This window comes from Medicago sativa, chromosome 2 (assembly GCF_051527215.1).
Source record: "Medicago sativa cultivar Bolivia chromosome 2, Bolivia_mono, whole genome shotgun sequence".
Classification (NCBI taxonomy): Eukaryota; Viridiplantae; Streptophyta; class Magnoliopsida; order Fabales; family Fabaceae; genus Medicago; species Medicago sativa.
The window spans coordinates 63,189,227-63,212,460 of NC_140750.1; the positions used below are offsets into that span (position 1 = coordinate 63,189,227).

The following is a 23,234-nucleotide window of genomic DNA, read 5'->3' on the forward strand; positions in this document are numbered from 1 at the left end:
AACTGAATTTACATAACATGTGTAAACTCACTTTACGTATTCTTTGTATGTAAACTGAGTTTTCATAGCCCAATTTACGAACAATATGTATATGTAAACTCGGTTTATGTCAGTTATGTGAACTTAGTTTACATATTATACATATACTCATGTTATGCTTCATTTTACAAGAGAATGAACATATAAATTGTTAAAAGGTATTTGAAAGATAATAACATCTAGTCTCACATATAATATGGCCACTTTGAGCTTGATAGACACCATAACAGAAATATTGGGATGATTTTGTAAAAAAAAGAAAAAGAAATATTGGGATGCTAACTTGTGAAAACATTATAAACGAAAATGTAAAAAGAATGTTGTTTAATTTGCAAGAGTCGAATGACTGGAGGTTTAAAACGATGGCAAGAAGTGATTGAAAAGTAACTATTAACAACTTATACAAAAGTTCTTTTACTTGCAATTTTTCATCTAGAGTTTTTAAAAGAATAATGCTAGGCCAAACATGCTCAAAGTCAGTTACTGTGATTACAAGTAGTTGTCAACGTACGAATTTAGATAAATAGGGTGAGTCCTTTTCAAATATTATTTTAGAGAAATATTAATATTTTAGAGAAACATGAAAAAACTTATAGAGGTAATGAATGAAATATGACGTCTACTAAGTCAAAAGATATCAAGTATGTAAAAAATAGAGAACTTGTCAAAAAAATAGTTTAGTGTAAAAATAAAGATTCATAAGAGTGCCATTGAAAAATAACATTAATATCTATAAATGTTACTACTTACTAATGAAGAGCTTCTATCTTATTTCACGTTTTCAATTTTTAGTTATTGGGTGGGACAACACTCAACCTCTCTAAAACCAATAGACTCCTAATAATTCATAAACTCAAACAATCTATATCAAATTAGGCAACTGTTCTTCATTTACAGAGGGAATAAGGGAATAAATGCGTCTGACAATGTGTTTAGCTGCAACAGGAAACGAGAACTTCACCACGTAAAATAAAAAGATGAGTGTTAAGAATTTGTCAAATTGACTACAACAGGTAAAATTGGAATTTCAGGTTTGACCCTTTTTTAAAAGTGTGCATATTATAGAGACCCTAGATAATTTCCCTCACTTATATTGAATTTTTAGCATTTATTGTATGGCATTCATTATTATTATTATTTATTTTATTCTTATAAAATAACAAAGATAAAAGTTTGAAGATTGGAGAGGGTACTTCCAATTTATTTAGACTTGGAAAGTCTAAATGGTACTTTTTTTTTTTTTTGAGTTTTTTAACTTTTTTTTTTAAAAAAAAGAGTCTAAATAATACTTTATAGATATTATATTTAGACTTTTTGTCAAAAAAAAATATTATATTTAGACTTTAATAGACTCGAGTTTATTTAGCCTTAATAAAATTGTAAGTACTACTACTATTTAGACTTTCAAGATTGGAGAGGGTATTTGTGAAGATCATAGATTCGACTGGTAAATTCGTAAGAATTTATTTAATTTTAAATTAATATGTATATGTAATATAATACTATTAAAATAATAATAATAACAATAACAACAACATCACATCATTAACATTTCATCTCTATAAATATAATAAAGCATAAATATTTTCAAGTAGATAAAAACTTATGATAGACCAAATAGAAATGGTGAAATAAAAAAGTTGAAAGAAAGAATAAACTCATACGGAAGCATAGTAGTTGTCCTCACAACAACACTAAAAAGTGAATTTGGGAGTTTTTATTTGGGAAGATGTGGAGATTCTTATACCTTGAAATTTTTATAAAAGTGATTCCATTATATATGAAAGAAAAAAGGGGAAAAAGTTTGATTTTAGGTTTAATATGAGTTTTAATTTGATGAAGATGATGAAGATTATGAATATGATTGGTGAAGATGGAGAAGAGAAATATGGAAGAACATGAAGAAATTGAGAAATATGATTGGTGCACTATTAGAGACATGCATATTTAATGTTTGTCATTTATTTGATTTACGGAGTATAAGTTGACGGTTAATATCAAATGGTTAATATTAAATGGTTAATATTATAAGAGTTGACGGTTTTGACGGAGTGGATTTATTTGATTTACGGAGTATAAGTTGAGGGACCGAAAATAAATTTTTGAGTTATGTGACCAAAATGAAAATAACAAATAAATTAGAGAACCAAATGACCAATTAAGCCTTTATGTTTATCATTTTTTTTAGAGAATGATTTTGTCATTTGTAATTATATCATCGAAATAATATACGAAATTTGGGTAATACATGATTTCAGATAATGTAATCCAAACACAGAGTATTCTTAAAAAAAAAATGTGAGAAACTGATAGGGTGAGAAAAATAATATTTTTGGCCTGATGTAATTAATAATTTGAGAAATGATATTTGTACAACCATTTTGTGACAACTTTCTCTCTCATACTCACATTATATTTTTACTCTCTCTTCGTTTTTCTCTCTCCATTGTTTTTAACCAATGAGAAGAGAAAAAATGAAGGTTGTCAAAAAGGTTGGATCAAATAGTTGTTCAAATATCATTGCTCTAATAATTTTACGCTTTGCTATATATTCTCTTTATAACACTTATTTTCACCTTTCGAACTCTTGCTTCCTTTCTCCCCTTCTCTATTGCTGCTAACCCTAAACACATTACAGGAGTGAGTGAGTATCAACACAATTTGATCTTCGGGTGTGTGGTAACGTTTTCTAAACTCATCTTTATATTTTACTTTGCACTCTATAATCTCAATTTTGAAAGTAACACTTTCTTCTTTTTCGATTAAATCTGTGTTTTGCATTATAATTCTCATACTTGATCCCTGCACAAATCAATACAAGACCTAGTTTTTTTTTTTTTTTTTACTGTTCTTTATCTTTTGTTTCTCTTAGTTTCAATTACCTTGTGTTTATGTTAATTACTATTTGTTTATTTATAGTTGTACTTTTGTTAATTAGATCGAATTTCAATCGTCTGATCTTCATCAATGGCAATGATCTCAACAATACTTGATAGCCGCAAGCCAGTTTTATCTGCAGTGGCCTCAATTGTGCTAATGCGAAAAGTCGCGAATGAACTCATCCCTCGTGAGCTCTTAAACTTTGTTCAATCTGGACTTCGCCATCTTTTTCGTCAATCCACAACACAATTCACCGTAGTCGTTGAAGAATTTCAAGGGTTGAGAAGAAACCATGTTTTTGAGGCTGCAGAAGCCTATCTAGGAACTAAAGCAACTGTCTCAGTAGAAAGAGTTAAAGCAGGCAAATCTGAAGATCATAAAAAGCTTGAATTCAATATTGATAGAAATGAAGAAGTGAGTGATGTTTTTGAAGGTATTAGTGTAAAGTGGAAACTGATTTGCATACAGGTAGACAAGTCACGGATTCGAAGTTACAGTGATGACTCCTCAGCCGTGTCAGAAATAAGATCCTATGAACTAACTTTTCACAAGAAACACAAGAACAAGATTTTCGATTCATATTTGCCTTATGTGACGGAGATAGCTAATCAAATTAAACAAGGAAACATGGCAATCAAGATTCGCTCAAATAATGAATATGATGACTATGAATATAAATATGTTTGGAATCACGAACCTGTTAAGTTCAACCATCCAATGAATTTCAACACTCTTGCGATTGATGAAGGGCTTCAAAGGGATATTATGAATGATTTGGACAAATTTGTGAGTGCTAGAGAGTTTTATAGAAGAACAGGGAAAGCTTGGAAACGTGGTTACTTGCTGTATGGTCCTCCTGGTACTGGAAAGTCTAGCTTGATTGCAGCCATGGCTAACTATCTCAACTATGATATCTATGACTTGGATCTCACTAATGTAGAGGATAATAAGAGCTTGAAGCAACTTATTCTTGAAATACCCAAGCGTTCTATACTTGTGATAGAGGATATTGATTGCACTATAAATTTGCAGCACCGAGAAGAAGAGAAAGAAGTTGTTAATAATGGAGACAATAAGGTATGCATTTCTCGTCAAATATATCATTCATCTTTGAGTTTCATTCATACTAAAATGTCATTGGGAACTAGAAAAGATTTAGAAGTATATGAACCTACATGATCCTAGTGTAGATACAAAATAACGTTCGTTGATAATGTCAACAGGTGACACTTTCAGGACTATTGAATGCGGTTGATGGTCTTTGGTCATGCTGTGGAGAAGAACACATAATTGTTTTTACAACAAATCACAAAGACAGGCTTGATCCTGCTCTGTTAAGGCCTGGTAGAATGGACAAGCAAATTCACTTGTCATATTGCAACTTTTCTGCTTTTAAGAAATTGGTTATTAACTACCTTTGCATTACTGAACATGAACTCTTTGAAAAGATTGAACAGCTTCTAGGACAAGTTCAAGTTACTCCAGCTGAAATTGCAGAAGAGCTAACAAAGGATTGTGATGCTACAGAATGCCTTCAAGACCTTATCAAATTCCTACAAGCCAAGAAAATGTTCAAGGAAGATATTAAGAATGAAAAAAAATACTAAAGAAGAACATGAACTAGATAGAGAAAATATATAGGTCATGTTTGGCTCCTATAAACTGTAAGCTATTCTAAGTAGATACTTGATATATAGTTTTATATGTATCTTCAGACTTGCGATTATATTAAGTTGGGGCTCTATTTTCATATCGAGTACTAAATATCAAAGCTTTTATATTATTTTTACTAGGAGTAAGGCTAAAAACTTCCAAGGTTAGCATCATTCTCCGTCCATGTTAACAATGACTGTTGTTAGTTGTCACTTAGAAGAGTGATGGGGACTAGTTGCATGCTTTTAACTCTTTCATGTTTTTTTTGTTGACAAACAAAATTGTTGAGATCATTATAAACAGTACCTTATTATATGTTTCCTTGATGTTTTTCTCGTAAGAGTAGTAGTCCCAGCATTGTTAAATTGCTGTAAGAGAGCAAAAATAATCCGTTGTGTGGACTGTGTTCTATACTTTTTGTGAAGATAGCATGTTTGGTTTTTCTCGGATTTTTTGGAGTCCTTCTCGATTGGAGCATGGGTGCTGTCTAGCGTAATTTCAGTATGGTCGTCCTGTATTGCTTTGATCCAGCATACTTTGTCAGATATATTAGTGCATTTGTTCTAAGTTTATCTGTTTTCTGATGAGGAGTTTCTTGGTTATAGCTGCAATGTTGGCACTTTGATTTGGTTATGTTTTGCGGGAAATTTTTTGGTGTTGAGATTGATTTGCGATCTGATATTTTTAGACACTCTGCGCACATCAAATTTTAAATATTGATAATCACGAATTAGAACAAGAAATATACACGTCCAACAAGTTACATGGACACACTAATGGTTCACTGCATAATTAAAATGTTCTTTATCGAAGTTTTGACATTTGCTAATCTCAATTCCTCCACTTGTTGAGTCAAGAGCTTGTTCCATGCTTCACAAAGTGTAGTCTATGAATGAATGAAGAAGCAATCTTTTGCTTCGTATCAATGAATGACGAAGCAATCTCATGAACACAGTTTCCACTTCCACTTCTATCGTTCGGTGTACCACAAAGCTCATAGAACTTTGTTAGATGAATGTATGGATTTTCATGATCATCTAAACCTATAAAAGGGTTAGCATAAAAACTTAGAAGGTCGGTCTTCATTTCTGTCTATCTGGTGTTCCTCGGATGTCTAAGGATATTGGCTAGACGTCTTGGGCTGTTATGCTCGAAAGCTCTTGGAAATCGCTCGTTGTTGTTGTTACCATGATCAACCAGGGTTTCTTCGGGTATTCGAAAAGTTGAAGAATTATAAACAGAAATTTCTGCTTACTACTTCTTCTGCTTGTCTGATTTCTTCCTCTTGCTTGTCTGATTTCTTCCTCTTGCTTCACAGTTAAGTTTTTGGGTTTGTTCATTCAATTTCTGAATCAAAAAGTAGTTGATTTGTTGATGTCTTATCTCACATAAATAAGAATCAACACAATTTCCAGCTAACAAGATAAATAAAAATGAGTATATATACGAAAATAAAAAGAAAGTGGAAAATTGCTTAAAACGATAAAATGGCTGCTATGCTTTAATATCTAGACGCAAGTCCCCGTCAACAGCGTCATTTTCATCAGTCAATTACTCAAATATTCTAACAATTAAGCATACATATGTTCCATGTTTCACTCAAATAAATATCATCATCACTAATGAAACATAATTAATTCCTTAATACAATGAGGTATCAATCTTACTTCCCAAAGTATTGATTCCTAAGACATTTAATGAAGAAGTTAGCATTAAGAAAAAGTTAGCATTAAGTACTGATGATTTTATGACTATTGCCCTTATTGTCTCCATTATTAACAACTTCTCACCCACTACACACTGAATACTAGAATAAAGGCAATAAAGTATGACATTGCTAGTAGTAAAATTGTGAATAAAAAATTCAAAGGCGCGGAGTGGGTTTTCGAATTCGACTCATTTTTTTATGTAAATCGAGTATCCTCCGCTCGCGCAACTGCTGAGACTAATCTCTCAAGCCTTGTTGAACCCAAATGGGCGGCAAACTCTCCCCAAGAGTTTTAACGCGGTTGCATGCCCAAGGCTGAATTTGAACCTGGGACCTTGGTTAAGCTAGAAGAGACCCGCGCTCTTGGGTGAATTCGACTCATTATACTCAAGAGACGAGAGATAATTACTACTCCCTCCGTTTCAAAATACATGTCCAAGTCAACCACTTCACATATGCCAATTCACAATTTTGACCGTTAATATCTTTAATTATCTAAAGTAAAAAATTATAAAAATTTAATATTTTGAAAATATTTGTCGAGACAAATCAAACAACATCTTACATGCTAATATTTGTATTCATACATTAGTTAAAAAGTATGGTCAAAGTAAGTCAAATGAATAGTGCACATTGCAAAAATTGGACATGTATTTTGAAACGGAGGGAGTATTTTTTTTTTATTTTTTTTAAGAAAAGAGATAGTATTTTTTTTTTTTAGAGAAAAAGAAGATAATTAGTATTGTTAGTGTGAGGATAGGAGGAAGGGAAAAGAGAAATAAAATTTATTTTATTTTTACTGAAAAAGAGAAGTAAATGTTACTAGATAATAGTCTATTGATTGGGCTTATGATATTGGGTTTTTTATGTATCTAAGTTAGTAGTCCACTACCAAAAAAAAATAACAAACACTACCAAAAAAAAAAAGGTTCTACTGTATGTGTATATATATATTCTCTCTGTAACCCTTATTTTCTAATCATATTTAGTAATTTTGTTAAAACCCTAGCCTCGTTTCTCCTCTATCACACTACGTTCAGGTGTGTGTATCACCCAGTTTTCAATCTTCAGGTGGGTGGAAACGTTTTCTAAACTCTTCTGTATATTTTACTTTCTTCTTTCTTTATTAAACCGCGGATTTTCTCTCTTTGGTTTCTCTTCCTTTCAATTATTTTGTGTTTTTGTTAAGTAGTGTTTGATTATTTATTTTTCTACTTTTGTTAGTTAGTTAACTTGTTTATTCTGTTTTAATTTCTATCACTGTCACGAAGGCCAAGCAAATTCTTTGTAACATGAATCATTCATAATTCATACTTAATAACCTTGCCATGCACATCGTAAAAAGAAAAGTATCTTGAAATAATCTCATGCAAAATCTCAACAAAATTAATGTGTTTTTGTTAATTACTATTTATTTATTTTTGTAATTTTGTTAATTAGATAATTTGTATAGTTTGTTTTAATTCTTAATCATTTTCAAGATGGCCAAAATAATTCTTTGTAACATGAATCATTCATAGTTAATAACCTTGCCATGCACGTCATAATAAGAAAAACATCTTGAAATATTCTCATGCAAAATCTCAACAAAATTATATTTTTTAATACTTTTCTTTCATATATTTTTGTAGGATTCAAATTTCCGGCATTAAATAACGTTTCCGGTTTTAGATCAGTTTTCAATCATCTGATCTTCATCGATGACAATGATCTCAACAATGTTTGATAGCAGCAAGCCAGTTTTATCTGCAGTGGCCTCAATTGCGCTAATGCGTACTGTCACAAATGAACTCATTCCTCGTGAAGTCCTAAACTTTGTTCAATCGGGACTTCACCATCTTTTTTGCCAATTCAACGCACAATTCACCATAGTCATTGAAGAATTTCAAGGGATGACAAGAAACCAAGTTTTTGAGGCAGCAGAAGCCTATCTAGGAACTAAAGCAACTGTCTCAGCAGAAAGAGTTAAAGCAACCAAATCTAAGGAACATAAAAAGCTCTCATTCAATCTAGATAGAAATGAAGAAGTGAGTGATGTTTTTGAAGGTATTAGTGTAAAGTGGAAACTAATTTGCATACAGGTAGACAAAGCGCGGATTCGACGTTATGACAACGAATCCTCACCTGTGTCAGAAATAAGATCCTATGAGCTAACTTTTAACAAGAAACACAAAAATAAGATCTTTGATTTATATTTGCCTTATGTGATGGAGATAGCTAATCAAATTAAACAAAGAATGGTGGCACTTAAGATTCACTCGAATGACTATGATTGTTGGTGTGATGAACCTATTAAGTTCAACCATCCAATGACTTTCAACACTCTTGCAATTGATGAAGAGCTTCAAATGGAAATTAGAAATGATTTGGACAAATTTGTGAGGGCTAAAGAATTTTATAGAAGAACAGGAAAAGCTTGGAAACGCGGTTACTTGTTGTATGGTCCACCTGGTACTGGAAAGTCTAGCTTGATTGCAGCCATGGCTAACTACCTCAACTATGATATCTATGACTTGGATCTCACCGATGTTGGGGATAATAAGAGCTTGAAGCAACTTATTCTCAGCATGTCCAACCGTGCGATACTTGTGATAGAGGATATTGATTGCACTATAAATTTGCAGAACCGAGAAGAAGAGAAAGAAGTTGTTAATAATGGAGACAATAAGGTGTATATTTTTCTTCAATTATATCATTAATCTTTGAGTTTCATTCATACTAAAATGTCACACAGATGCATAAAACTAGAGGATATTCAGAATAATTCAACCCTACATGAATCTAGTTTAGATATATTTAACTACACTCATAATTTAGCCAACAAATTTTATTCCGGTTGATAAGAACGTGACTAATACCCTACGTGGATATAATATTCTGGACATCATGAAATGAATGGCATCAAAAAAAGTCATAATCAAGATTTAATTTTAACCTAACATTTGTTCAAAATTTGTCAACAGGTGAAACTTTCAGGACTATTGAATGCAGTAGATGGTCTTTGGTCGTGCTGTGGAGAAGAACACATAATTGTTTTCACAACAAATCACAAAGACAGGCTTGATCCTGCTCTGTTAAGGCCTGGTAGAATGGACAAGCAAATTCACTTGTCATATTGCAACTTTTGTGCTTTTAAGAAATTGGTTATTAACTACCTCTGCTTTACTGAACATGAACTCTTTGAAAAGATTGAAGTGCTTCTAGGACAAGTTCAAGTTACTCCAGCTGAAATTGCAGAAGAGCTAACAAAGGATTGTGATGCTACAGAATGCCGACAAGACCTTATCAAATCCCTCCAAGCCAAGAAAATGATCAAGGAAGACATTAAGAATGAAGAAAATATCAAAGAAGAACATGAACTAGATAGAGAAAATATATAGGTCATGTTTGGCTCCTATAAACTGTAAGCTATTCTAAGTAGATACTTTGATCTATAGTTTTATATGCATCTTGAGACTTGAGATTATATTAAGTTGGGGCTCTATATTTTCGTATCAAGTATTAAATATCAAAGCTTTTGCTATTATTCTTACTGGGAGTAAGGTTAACAATGACTGTTGTCACTTAGAAGAGTGGTGGGAACTAGTTGCATACTTTTAACTCTTACATGTCTTTTTGTTGACAAACGAAATTGTTGAGATCGTTATAAACAGTACCTTATAAAATGATTATATGTCTGCTTGATGTTTTTCTTGTAAGAGTAGTAGTCCCAGCATTGTTAAATTGCTGCGAGAGCAAATAAAATCCGTTTTGTGGACTGTGTTCTATACTTTTTGTGAAGACTATACCTTTTGCCAAGGAGTTGTGGTATTAATCTGGTTTTCTAATATTTCGGCGATTTGGAAAGCAAGAAATGTCATGATTTCTAAGCATGAAGGATTTAATTGGGAAAAGGTAGTGGAGGATTCAAAAATCGAATCTCGGAGATCCTCAAGTATAAGCTTAAAGGGTTTGATTTGACTCTTATCTTGGCTTGCTTATGTGCTTGAGGGCTAATACTTTTGTTAGTCTGGGAGAATGAGTGTTTTCCGTTTTATAGTGTTGGCTGCAGCTGTTTGAGTGTTTGGTTTGCCTCAGATTGTTTGGAGTCCTCCCGATTGGAGCACGGTTGCTGTCTAGCGTAATTTCAGTATGGTCGTCCTATAGTGCTTTGATCCGGCATACTTTGGCAGATATATTAGTGCATTTGTTCTGAGTTGATCTGTTTTTTGGTGAGGAGTTCCTTGGTTATAGCTGCAATGTTGGTACTTTGATTTGGTTATTCTTTGCAGGAAATTTTTTGCTGTTGAGATTGATTTGCGATCTGATATTTTTAGAAACTCTGCGCACATCAAATTTTAAGTATAGAAAATCACAAATTAGAACACGAAATATACACGTCTAACAAGTTACATGGACACACTAATGGTTCACTGCATAATTAAAATGTTCTTTATTGAAGTTTTGACATTTGCTAATTTCAATTCCTCCACTTGTTGAGTCAAGAACTTGTTCTGAGCTTGTTCCATGCTTCACAAAGAGTTTCATTGATTCCTTAGGAGAACACTGCAATTCTTTTTTTGGCCTCGGTGAACTTGTTGTGCGGTAAACATGTTGAGAAACTTCCCTTCAAGTTTAGAACTTGTCATGAAAATCCATACATTCAATCTGTGTTGGTTGATTCAAGTACCAATCTTTGGCTTCGTATCAATGAATGTAGAAGCAATCTTTGATTCATATTTGCCTTATGTGATGGAGAGAGCTAAACAAATTAAACAAGGAATTGTGGCACTTAAGATTCACTCAAATGAATATAATCGTTGGTGTCATGATCCTATTAAGTTCAACCATCCAATGAGTTTCAACACTCTTGCAATTGATGAAGAGCTTCAAAGGGAAATTAAGAATGATTTGGACAAATTTGTGAGTGCTAAAGAATTTTATAGAAGAACCGGGAAAGCTTGGAAACGCGGTTACTTGTTGTATGGTCCTCCTGGTACTGGGAAGTCTAGCTTGATTGCAGCCATGGCTAACTATCTCAACTATGATATCTATGACTTGGATCTCACTAATGTTGGGGATAATAAGAGCTTAAAGCAACTTATTCTCAGCATGTCCAACCGTTCTATACTTGTGATAGAGGATATTGATTGCTCCGTAAAATTGCAAAACCGAGAAGCAGATGAAGAAGTTGTTCATAATGGGCACAATAAGGTATGAATTTCTCTTTGAAAATATGATTCATCTTTGAGTTTCTTTCATACCAAACTGTAATTATTTGAAAGAATTTGACGTACATGAATCTGGTTTAGATCTATTTAATCATCTGCATGATTTAGCCGGCGAATTTTGGTCCTATTGTTAACAACATGACTTATACCGCACGAGGACATAATATTTAGCTGAAAAAATTTGGTCTTGTTGGTAAGATTTTGTCGACAATGGTTGGTCAAGTTGGTAAAATATGACATGTATTTTCAAACTATGTACATACGACGAGGTCATAGGTTCGAAATACTTACATATGTAAGTACGCTTTGATTTATGATGTCTGTTCATATCATGGGGACTAATTGAAAGCAATACCAACATATTCTTTTGTTCCTGTCAACTATTTTAAACTAATGTTTGTTGATACTTTTTCAACAGATGACACTTTCGGGACTATTGAATGCAGTAGATGGTCTTTGGTCATGCTGTGGAGAGGAACACATAATTGTTTTCACAACAAATCACAAAGACAGGCTTGATCCTGCTCTGTTAAGACCTGGTAGAATGGACAAGCAAATTCACTTGTCATATTGCAACTTTTCTGCTTTTAAGAAATTGGTTATCAACTACCTTTGCATTACTGAACATGAACTCTTTGAAAAGATTGAAGTTCTTCTTGGACAAGTTCAAGTTACTCCAGCTGAAATTGCAGAAGAGTTAACAAAGGATGTTGATGCTACAGAATGCCTGCAAGACCTTATCAAATTCCTCCAAGCCAAGAAAATGGTCCAGGAAGAGACTAAGAGAGAAGAAAACAGCAAAGAAGAACAAGATCTAGGTAGAGAAAATATAGGTCTATCTAAGTAGAGAAATATACTATACACTTTTATAGGCATCATGAGATTATCTTCAGTTCTGTCTCTATATTAATTTCAAACTTACAAAGGAATATTTCAAGTATAAAATATCAGTATAAGCAAAATTAGCCGACAATTCCTTTAAGTTTGACCATTTTATCGTATTGGTAAGTTTTTTTTTGAGTTGGTCGTTTATGTTAGTATCAGCTTACACTGTTGGTCTTTATGTTAAATTAAGTTACGCATGCCATCCCTTAAGTTTGACATTTTACCCTAATTACTAGCATAAAGTGTTAAAAAAATGTAAAATAAAAGATCAATATGAGAAATACAAAATTTAAAGCTCTCTAGCTTTGGGATAAAGAAAAGAGGAAAAGGGAAATTAAAGGAAGAACAGTCCCCCAACTTAAATTGAGGGGTTTATTTTTCTTTATAATTCAAAATTCGCTTAATTTGGAGAGCTTAAGAAAGAGGATCAAGTTAATTTTCTTCGGTTTCTGCTTTAAAGAAGCAGTTTTATTTTTGTAGTGTGTTAATTGATAATAATTTTCCCATTTCTAATAAGCACCAGTATACAACATGTTTAAGTCTAATACAGGCAAGTGCATAGATACTTGATGGACGGTAAATTGGAGGAAAGTTCAGTGGTCAAACACAAGTTTGATTACCCATTTTCAACCAAAGTATGAATTGATTATCTAGAAACTAGTATTAGAATTATATTTGTTTACACCGCTAGTGTAAAATAGTTTTAACACACATTCAATCAGATTTTACTAATTACATATATTTGTATATATACTTGAAAAAATAATATTATGACATGTTTAAAGGGAGCGGTTATGGTGCATAAGGATTTCCTTATGCACCGTGCATAAGTCCCAGAATAGAAACCATTTTGCAGTGGAAATGGTTTTTGTGAGTTGGACTCTAAAACCATTTTGCAGTGAAAATGATTTCTGTGAGTTGGACTCCAAAACCATTTTGCTGTCGAAATGATTTATGTGAGTTGTACTCCAAAACCATTAGATGTACTTAATGGTTTTGAATTTTCTTTTTCATCAATTCACAGCAAGAAACCTTCGCCGGAGAAGACAGAAGAGACGAATCCGCTGAATCGGAGAAGACAGAGGAGAAGACAGAGGAATTAGGTTTCAAGGAAGAAACCTTCGCCGGAGAAGACAGAGGAGACAAATCCCGCCGTCGACGGCAAGATCAGAGGCGGAGGTAGAAATCAAAGAGGAACCAACTGAATCGAGTTCCACCACAAGCAGAACGGACGAACCGGTGAGAAAGGTAGAAACAGTGAGAGGAATCGGAACCGAGGCAGAAACGTGGAAGAAGGTGATAACATAACCGAATCCGAGCCTGTTAGTACCAAACGGAACTGAAACTGATCTGATGAGAGGAATCGCCGGAGGTGGAGAGATGAGAAGGGACGGTGAGAGGCGAAGGAGTTGATCAGAGGCGGAGGAGACAGAATCAGAGAAGAAACAGAAATCAGAGGCGTGTGTGCATCAGATTGTGATAGTGTGAAGGAAATCTAATGGTTGTGAAGTGCTTATGCATGGTGCATAAGGATTTCCTTATGCACCATAACTTTGCCCATGTTTAAATGGTGATATATCAGTGTAAAGCTTTTTGCATGAAATTCAAACTAAGTTTTGCATTGGAGATTTTTTTTCCAGAACTCAAAACTATATATTATTTCTAATGTCTTCACCTACATTGCTATAATCAGGTAGTACTAATTGCATAAACATTAGACTTCAACTGTACAAGATTAATAAAATGAATGTTTAAGTGGGAGAAAGTATATGTCAGCATACAACATTGTAGAAATTTAAGATAAGGCTAGAACTAAATCAAAATACTCAACAGATGGGAAAAATCCTACAAGATCAGTGTCTAACAAAATTGGTTTTTTTTTTCATATAAATCCCACCACCATAATCAAGGACTATCCAAACACTCCTTTGCCGGTTAAATAGAATCATTTCGGTATTCTTCTGAGCAGTTTATACATGCCAAAAACATTCTTTTCTTGCCAGAGGTAAGGGATGAAAAATGACCTATACAAAGCTGGTGAAAGCTCCCTATCCAGATATGGTAATGCAGCAATAGCCTGAAATACATGCAATATCCAAACACAATTAATAGATGTTAGCATTTAATATCAGAATCTTCATGAATCGTTATTACCTCCCATGTTGATAAGTCACTTCCACGGGTCAGGTAAGGCCGCTTTAGCTGCAGCTCGACGAGGAAAGTGCAGGCATCGATATCATGGAGCTGCCAAATCCATGTTAGTCACTCACTAGTCAGTTTTCTTCTAATTAAAAAAGTCACTCACTAGCCAGTTTTCTTCTAAAAAAACATTTAGAGAGCAAAATGGAAAAATGAGGTGGAAGTGAAAAGTTATGCTCATTGAAACGTAAGGGTCTGTTAACTTTCTAACAATATTTTCACTTTTTATTTTAATTTTTACTTTGTATGTGGGTGGCTAGATGGTCGTGAATTTTCCTTTTTAAATGTGATAGAGAGAAGACTGAAAACCAAGGTTGTCAGACTCGAGTTTACACACGTAGACTCATAAAGGATAATAAAAAAATGACTTACAAAATCCTATAAATGATACATATACATAATAGAATACCAAGTAAAATAAAATATATACACATTGCTGTAACAAAACAAAGGGAATAAAATAAATACACATTGCTTCAAAAAAAAAGCGAGATAAAACAACAGTAAACAAATAAAGTAAATAACAGAAGAATGAAACATTTTTTAAAAACAGAGCATAAAATAATAAAGAGTACATGAAATGAAATACAGAATAACAACGAACACAAACACCACAACATTCGCAGAACAGAGCCTGAAAACCAAAACAGGAAATAGAAAAACACAGCAATGTTACCAACAACCAACAAAACAGAGTCAGAACAGAACACAAACTAGAGGAGTGAACGCGAGACTGCGAGAGATGATCGAGTGTGATACTGCAGGAGATGTGCAAAGTGTGAACGCGACGTTGTAAAACAAGCGAATGTGAGACGACGTGAGACGTTCAAACCAGAGACGGCGAGAATTAATGTGTCGCACCACCACAGAACAAGGAAAAATGAGAGAAGGTTTGTTTCTGACTTCTGAAACAAAAAAGGAAGAGACGAGAGAAAGGTCGATTGTATACCTTTAGGTTTTTTTTCAATGAAACAGTGAGGCTGAATGTGTTTTGGGCTTTTCTCAAAATTTTCAATGCACTCGTGAACTCGACTTAGACTCGCCAGTCTGTCTGATTCCATCCGAGTGAGAGTGAGTCTACTAAAAAAACAATTCTACGCGTGTGTCAACTCATTTAGGCCTCCTAAACTCGTCCAAGTCAGAGCAAGTCTACTACAAATGTGTGTATCAACTCATTTAGGCCTCCTAAACCCATCCGAGTCATAATGCATTCTCTAATGTTTATTTTATCAGTGGAAATGAAAACAAGAAACACCAAAATTAAACGGCCCTATAACTCCCACACTTTTAACATGGAAATAAAAAGTAGAGAAAATATGAATAATTTACATTTCTAGGAATCAACAACAGCCAAGAAAAAAATTAAAACGTGAAAGAAACATATATACAGTTAAAGGACTTACATATTGCTCTTCTGATGCCATGTTCTTGTTGTTAAAGTATGGTGGTGCTGCAGCAGTCCCACCTAGGGTAGAATTAAATGGGAAGGGAAGAAGACCTCCGAAACCATCATCAATCCATCGAACTTGTCCCACAAAATCTGGGACGAAAAATGATGATGGGTAACGATGCCATTCACTCCCAACACAAAGTACAGAACCTGAAACAAAAAAATACAAAATGATATCAATAAACAGTGAAACTTAAGTTACATTAGAAGGTTATGGCAATGCATACAATTGCCTAATGAGATAGATGACAAACATACTATACCACATTAGAAGGAAATCAAACAAATTTGACTCTGTCACATAATTTTGTAAAAGAAAACTTGAATGGGTCGGTGTTGTAAATTGCAAGATCATGGAAAATAGCGGTTTGTTCAAATTTTGCTACGCAACAACGTTATAGTGCCACTAAATCTGCTAATTGACCACATTTTGTACTAACAGTATTTCGCAGAACAATAACGGTTTGTTCAAATTCTGCCGCGTTATAACGCAATAGCACTGCTATTTAACAACACTTGAATGGGTTCATTGAATGAAATAAAAAGTTATAATGTAGATTCAAATAACAGCTAGAATTGAAGCCACGACAACTTACTTTCATGAGCAGAATTTATTACTAATTGTTTCCATGGTTATCAAATTTAGATTCAAATCGTGAATTGGAATATTTTCGTAATCATGAGTTGAATCTTATTATGAATCGTGAGATACATGATCACTTAAATTATGGCATTTTTAAGTAAAAAGAAGTGTCACGGCAAGATTATAAGCTGATACAAACCTCAAAATAATTCAAGATTCAAGTAAAAAAAAGACGGAATTTCTACACTTGCATGTATCGTAAGATATTGACAGCCATGGTTTCCAGACACAAAAAGTTAATTATCACGGAGTATGCAAATTTAAAAAACAACAGTCTAGTATCTTAAAGTGCCGTTTATTTCCTTTTTCAGTGAATTATTTTAGAAACATTGTATTCCTTACAAATTGCAGGCTTTAGTGGAATCAGCATGAAGCATTATCAAATCACCACTGTGGTAGTCCAGTTAATCTTATTCAATAAAAAATATATAAAAAACTACAACAGAACTAAAGTCACTAAAGTTTGATCCTCACCATTTGCTACATCGTCGTGGTGCTCTAAAATCTTGTAAATCTCAATAGGAGCTTGGTAACCATGAATCAGAGAAAATGTACGAGCATGAGAGGAATATAATATAATGCTAAGAACCACCGGCCTCAGAAATTTGGCTACCTGCATTTAGAAAGAGTCAAATCCAGAAAGTACTTATCGCTTCCATATCAGATATATAAAGATCCATCTGAATCTTAATTAAAGTGATAACTCACCTTCACTATTAAAGAAGTGTCAAATGAATCATACTTGTCACGGAAAAGATCAGGGAAGCTCTCAATAACAGCAGAAGCAGCAACACAAATAAGTGGATATACTGGATAGAGGAACCTGGACATGGAAAGAAGGATGGACCAAAAAATATCGGTTATTTGCATCAGTGTAACTGTAGCTATAATGACAGTAAAATATAAATATCACAATTATTTCACTCGAATGCATAAGCTAAAGGAATAATATTGAGGCCCTGTTTGGATAAATAGCTTCATTAAGTGTTTGTCATATAAGTGTTCGTCTTTAAGCTATTTCTAAACAAAAGATAAAAATCAAATCAAATTGTTTTCATAAGTTATCCCGAAGAGCTTATGGAAATAATTTGAAAACAGCTTACAGATGTCATAAGCTGTTTTCATAAGTTCTCGCAAACAGTCTCATAAGAGCTTACACCAGTAGATAAGATCAAACAAGTCTGTCCAAACAGACACTGAATGAGTACCCTGTTTGCTACTGTTTATCTTCTGAAGTGTGCATTTAACTTAACAATTACTTTTTTTTAAGAAGCCAAACTAGCCCACCGAAATTGGCACCGGAGAGAATCGAACCTGAGACCTTGAGAGGGAGCACACTCCAAAGGTCCCGAGACAACACCACTAGGCAAACCCAAGTGGATTAACTTAACAATTACTATTCCAATGCAGAAGATAACTAAACCATGACCATCAAACCCAGGTTACAGTGACTAGCCTAGATTTACCCAAAAGGAGAGCAAAACCCCCCTCTCTCAAAAACTGGAAAAAAAGGTGTGAATCCCCTTAATGAACAACTAATCCAGACAGATAAACACATAGAAAAGTGCTGATTTCTGCAACTGATTTTTAACTAATAATAATGGTAATCATCATCATCAAGATCTAAAAGATATGCTCTCAATGATTGGAGATGCCCTGCGATACTGAACTAAATTTTTTCGTGATCCAAATTTCATCCCAAACTGCTCAATGGACATTAGAAAAATTGCAATAATGTAAACCTTTAGGAAACTGACTTCACCGCAACTTTAAAAATTTAGTGCCTCATTCACTATAAGCTAGCCCATCAATTAATAAGGTTCCAAGTTCCTTAACAAAGGGAGAAGCAATCTTGCAGATTGCAAATAATAGGACACATACTTGTATAAACCAAAAGTAGAGGAAACAAGAGGTTGATATCCATTTTAATTGAGTTGTCAATAACACAGTATGTTTTAATACATCAAAGACCATGTAAAAAAAAAAATTGCCGAACCTTTCTTCTTTATGTGGCTGCAAAGACATAAAAGCCAGCCAAATGTATAAAGGAGATATCACAATAAGTAGGTCTGGCGAATATTTCTTCTTAGCAATAGGCAAAATTCCCAAGAACAGCATAGCAAGAACAAAACAAAAGTTGAAATTGTTAAATCCATTCTTCAGATAAAAAAGAGGTCCTTCGGTCCCATACAGATGACTTTCACCGCCTCCAGCTACGTTGTATATTAGAAGATTCAAGACTGATGAAGTCCATTTTCCATAATAGTTATAGTCAGTAACGACTGACAATGCCTGTAAAACATTACAATGGTTACAAAATTAACAACATAATAACAAGCAAGCCCAACTATATATTATATTATACACAACATTAAATGGTATAAGCATAACATTCAGACAAGAGTAAGCTTAGGCTATGTAACACCGACACTTTTAATTGAAGGTGTGTTCGGCGTCCGAAATGACACCGTCACATGTGATTACATTAAATTACTTTTATTTTTCAAATTATAATCCGTGTTGAAGTGTGTGTCATGTCCGGTTTCCGTGTATGTAAGTGTTTCGTAAATAGCATGTCAACAAGAGAGGGTGGGAGGGGGAATCCGACTTACAAGAAGAATTACTGATGTGACAGCCCCACCAATAAATGCCTGTTTGAATTTTATATATAGAGAATAAAGTGTCACTGGAAGAAAAGCCAAGATTGAGAATGGCCAGCCAAGTATCACACCAATAGCAGAAACAGCAACTGCCGCAGCATGTTTATCAAGCAGAAATAAACCCGAAGCAAGAGAGATTGCATACATGGAAAACGAACTTGGCAAGAAACCTGGAGACAACAAACAATAAATAAGGAACAAACATTAACAAAACAGAATCTCACATCTCAAACTAGAATACTGAATCTTGAAATGCCGACTACTTGGTCAACATTTGTGTATCTGTAAATTTAGTTTGCGTGAGGTTGAGATTGAGAATTGTCATCAAAGGCAAGTATGCACAATAACTAAAAGAAAGAAAGAGAGAAAAAGGCCAAAGGCTCACTTACTTGTGCTAGCAAAGAAACAGCCGCTGGCTAAGCACAGCATAGCAAGTGTATAACAAGCAAGTCGTTTTCCATACTTTCTTGAAATAGCTACGACAAGAACAGTCTCAGTGACAACGGACAGAAAACCAAGAAAGAATCTCACAGCATAGAACACTCTCACCTGCAACAGTAAAAGACAGGTAATATTAATAGCATAAACAAGAGGAAAACCTCGATCAATAACAAAAATCAATAAGGAAGTACATGTGAAATCTTACTTTATCATCACCAAACACCCACAAAGCTGGTCGAGCCACTATTTCATGAAATAAAAGGTACAAATATGACCGAAGAGCAAACTGTGAACTGCAAACACACACAACTCCATTGTCAATGACAGAGAAAAAATAGCTTGAACTAAACCCCAAGTATCCGCAATCAGGGCTCAGTATCAAAGAATAACCACATGCTTAAAAGACCAGTTATCTACCACCAATGCCACATCATGTTGGTGTCCAACACATGTTTTTCAAAGTTGATAATAAATCTTTTAGTTCATTTCATCCAGTTATAGACAAAACCCTACATGAGCATAAATAATCAAAATGACCTTTTATCCCTCAAATTTATTTTTCCTCTCATGATATCATCTACAAGCTACACACATATAGATAATCAAACCCAAGGCATCCCCAATCGAGGCTTGTATTGAACCTCAAACCACATCATTGGTATTAAATCTCTAACCACATGCTTAAGGAACCAGTTATCTACCACCAACCCCATACCTATGAAGCCCGCACACAGACACCGGACACGACACAGACCGTTGACAGTGCTAATAATTTAAAAAAAATGACAATTCAATGTAATAACATGTGTCATATTGTGCCGTTGTTAGACACTGACACGTCTTTGATCAGAAGTGTTAATGCTACAGAGCCCCGCACCATGTTCGTGTCCAGCATTTTTTTATGTTGCTAATACTTCTTTTAGTTCATTTCTCTCCTATTATACACAAAACCCAAGAAAAGCATAATCAAAATGACATTATTTTCCCCTAAATTTCTTTTTCCTCTCATCTACAAGCTACACACATACAAATTATCAAACCCGGTATATCCCCGATCAGGGCTCGAACCTCTAACCACATGCTTAACATAACATAATAATTGTCTACAACCAGCTCCACACCACGTTATTATCGAACACATGTTTCTTAATCTTGCTAATACTTCTTTTAGTTCACTTTTTTGAATGGCAAATGTTAATAGTAGTTGTTAGATTACATTTTCACCTCCGTCCAGGTTTGAACCCATAACCTCCAACTCCTCGTCCCTTAGCTCAAACTAGTTGAGCTACCCAACCCCCCTACTTCTTTTAGTTCACATCTCACCAATTTTAGACAAAACCTAACAAGAACATAATCAAAATAAGGTTTCTTCCTTTAATTTTCTTTTCCCTCTCATAATCTCGTCTAGAAACTATCCACATACAAACCATCAAAGTAAAAATAAAAAAATCACTTCTTTCTTCACCTATCTTCCCAAACAAAAACCCAAAATTTCTTAACAAAATCAAAATAACTATTAACCTATGAAGCACCAACTCACAAACTCACACCACACACGACACTAACACGAACACCTCATAATTTGAGAAAATGAATTAATTAAACATAATTGCATGTGCCAGTGCCCTGTCAGTCGACACAAACACATGTTAGACACTGGACACACCTTCGATCAGAGACGTCGGTTCTAAAACTTATTTTAATTCATTTCTCTCTAGTTACAAACAAAACATAACAAAAGTTTAATCAAAATAACATTTCTTCCCATATATTTCCTTTTCCTCTCATAATCACATCTACAAACTACCCACATTAAAACCATCAAAACCAAAACTTTTTCACTTCTCCATTTACCCATCTTCCCAAAAACAAAAACCCAAAATTTCAAAACACAACTCAACCACTATTAACCTATGAAGCACTAACACAAACTCACACCAAACACGTCAACACTAATAATAATTTGAGAAAATAAATTAATTGAATATAATCACATGTCTCATTGTCATGTCAGTCCACACTGACACTTATCAAACATTACACACGCCTTCAATCAGAAGTGTCAGCTACTAACTTAAATCTTAAAAAACATATAAGAAAACAAAATCAACATCAAACAAAGGTTAGAGAGAGAGTGTGTTACCTATATTCCCAAGTTTGAAAGCCAGTTTTGTAAAGAAGAAAATGAAGTGGTTCCCAATAATTAAAAACCTCATCACAATCATGAATAATATTCGAAGTAGCACTCATATATCTCAAAATTCCCAAAGCGAAAAACGGTAATGCCCATTTTAACCCTTCATCTTTACCGTCCGATTTCGAGGCTTTGTCGAGCTTCGAGTAAGATGAAGATGATCGCGCCGGTGGATCCGACGGCTGAGAGCGTCTCCGTCTTGTTGGTTGAGATATATCCATCAATTGAAATGAAATGTGGGAATGGGAAATTGAAATTGAAAAGGTTTGTTGTTCTACTTTGTGGTTTTGTGAATAGTGTGCTCAATGTTGTTTTTTAAAGAAGTTTGAAAATTGAACAATTTTCAATAAAGTATATTCTTCACTTTTTCTTTTCTCTGCAGCTTTTGCATTGCATGTTCGCATTTTTTATTTCTGGTATTTATTTTCTGAAAAAGAAAGTGTTATTATTTTCGGTTTTTATAGCAAAGAATTTAATACACCCTCCGGTCACTAATATAAGCAAAAATCCAATTTCTAGGTTCATTCAATTAATGATGTATGTAGTCTTTATTATAGGCTACATACATCATTTATTGAATGAACCTAGAAAGTGGATTTTTGCTTATATTAGTGACCGGAGGGTGTATGTATTATGGTTTGATTGGATGCATACATTTTACAGTCTTAGTCCCTCCATCCACGTATCTAAGCCCCCTTTACTTTTTTCACCTTTCTTAAGAAAAATTGTCAGTGTAATTAATGTGTTTGTTTTGTGTTAATATTACCAAATTGTCTCTCGTTTGTATGTGCATTAAATTTGAAAAGGCATTCATTACATAATTTTCAAATAAAAATTACCTTTTAAAGGCCTTAAAGAGTACCCCGAAGGCACTCGTTAACATTTTCGTTAGAATAATTTGTATGCATGAATAGTGTAAAATAATTTTACACGCATTCAATCAAACCATATCATGATTTCATATTTTTAGATTAAGTTTTAAAATATTTATGTCATACTATGAGTGTCAATCGGGAGGTTGGGTCGTTTAAGTAGTTTAAGTTAAGGGAAAAATGTTGGAGGTCATGAATTTAAATCTGGGCAAGTAGCAATGTAATAAACTAATATTAACTATTAATATTTGTCGTTAAAAAAAATGAATGACATTTAAAAAAAAAAGTATTTTACACAAATGTCATCAGTTTGGAATTTAATATCAATTTTTTTAATTGAACTCTCTAATTAATATTATGAATATCACTCTCAGAATACTATATTTTACTTTGTATTTAT

At 33.7% G+C, this 23,234-nt stretch overlaps 2 protein-coding genes and 2 pseudogenes across 4 annotated transcripts; 3 read left to right on the forward strand and 1 right to left on the reverse strand.

Moving 5' to 3' along the window:
• The first annotated feature begins 2,604 nt into the window (after window positions 1–2,604).
• On the forward strand, window positions 2,605–4,669 carry LOC146949559 (AAA-ATPase At3g50940-like; annotated as a pseudogene). Its single transcript, XR_015027318.1, has 3 exons — window positions 2,605–2,718; window positions 2,978–3,996; window positions 4,143–4,669. The product of XR_015027318.1 is annotated as an AAA-ATPase At3g50940-like (transcript).
• A 3,196-nt stretch (window positions 4,670–7,865) lies between these two features.
• On the forward strand, window positions 7,866–9,778 carry LOC146949560 (AAA-ATPase At3g50940-like). The gene is made up of 2 exons (XM_085745541.1): window positions 7,866–8,949; window positions 9,244–9,778. The coding sequence occupies exons 1-2, from the start codon at window positions 7,981–7,983 to the stop codon at window positions 9,658–9,660; spliced, it is 1,386 nt and encodes a 461-aa protein (XP_085601667.1). The 5' UTR covers window positions 7,866–7,980; the 3' UTR covers window positions 9,661–9,778.
• Window positions 9,779–10,969: 1,191 nt separating this feature from the next.
• LOC146949561 (AAA-ATPase At3g50940 pseudogene) lies at window positions 10,970–12,510 on the forward strand (annotated as a pseudogene). The gene is made up of 2 exons (XR_015028075.1): window positions 10,970–11,473; window positions 11,909–12,510. The product of XR_015028075.1 is annotated as an AAA-ATPase At3g50940 pseudogene (transcript).
• Window positions 12,511–14,089: 1,579 nt separating this feature from the next.
• Window positions 14,090–22,277, reverse strand: EBS3 (Alg9-like mannosyltransferase family). The gene is made up of 10 exons (XM_085745540.1): window positions 21,912–22,277; window positions 19,974–20,061; window positions 19,717–19,876; window positions 19,280–19,497; window positions 18,664–18,959; window positions 17,376–17,490; window positions 17,142–17,280; window positions 15,978–16,174; window positions 14,530–14,619; window positions 14,090–14,452 (listed from the first exon to the last, which is right to left on the reverse strand). Exons 1-10 carry the CDS (start codon window positions 22,181–22,183, stop codon window positions 14,321–14,323), a joined length of 1,707 nt encoding a protein of 568 aa, XP_085601666.1. The 5' UTR covers window positions 22,184–22,277; the 3' UTR covers window positions 14,090–14,320.
• Between the last annotated feature and the right edge of the window lie 957 nt (window positions 22,278–23,234).

Excerpts from the sequence above, each read along its gene's own strand:
- LOC146949560 (XM_085745541.1), top strand. The coding sequence starts at position 7,981 with ATGACAATGATCTCAACAATGTTTGATAGCAGCAAGCCAGTTTTATCT. Across the intron at positions 8,950-9,243 it reads TTAATAATGGAGACAATAAG|GTGAAACTTTCAGGACTATT; the intron begins GTGTATATTTTT and ends ATTTGTCAACAG.
- EBS3 (XM_085745540.1), bottom strand. The coding sequence starts at position 22,183 with ATGGATATATCTCAACCAACAAGACGGAGACGCTCTCAGCCGTCGGAT. Across the intron at positions 18,960-19,279 it reads TCACATCAGTAATTCTTCTT|GCATTGTCAGTCGTTACTGA; the intron begins GTAAGTCGGATT and ends AATGTTTTACAG. Across the intron at positions 14,453-14,529 it reads GTGACTTATCAACATGGGAG|GCTATTGCTGCATTACCATA; the intron begins GTAATAACGATT and ends CATGTATTTCAG.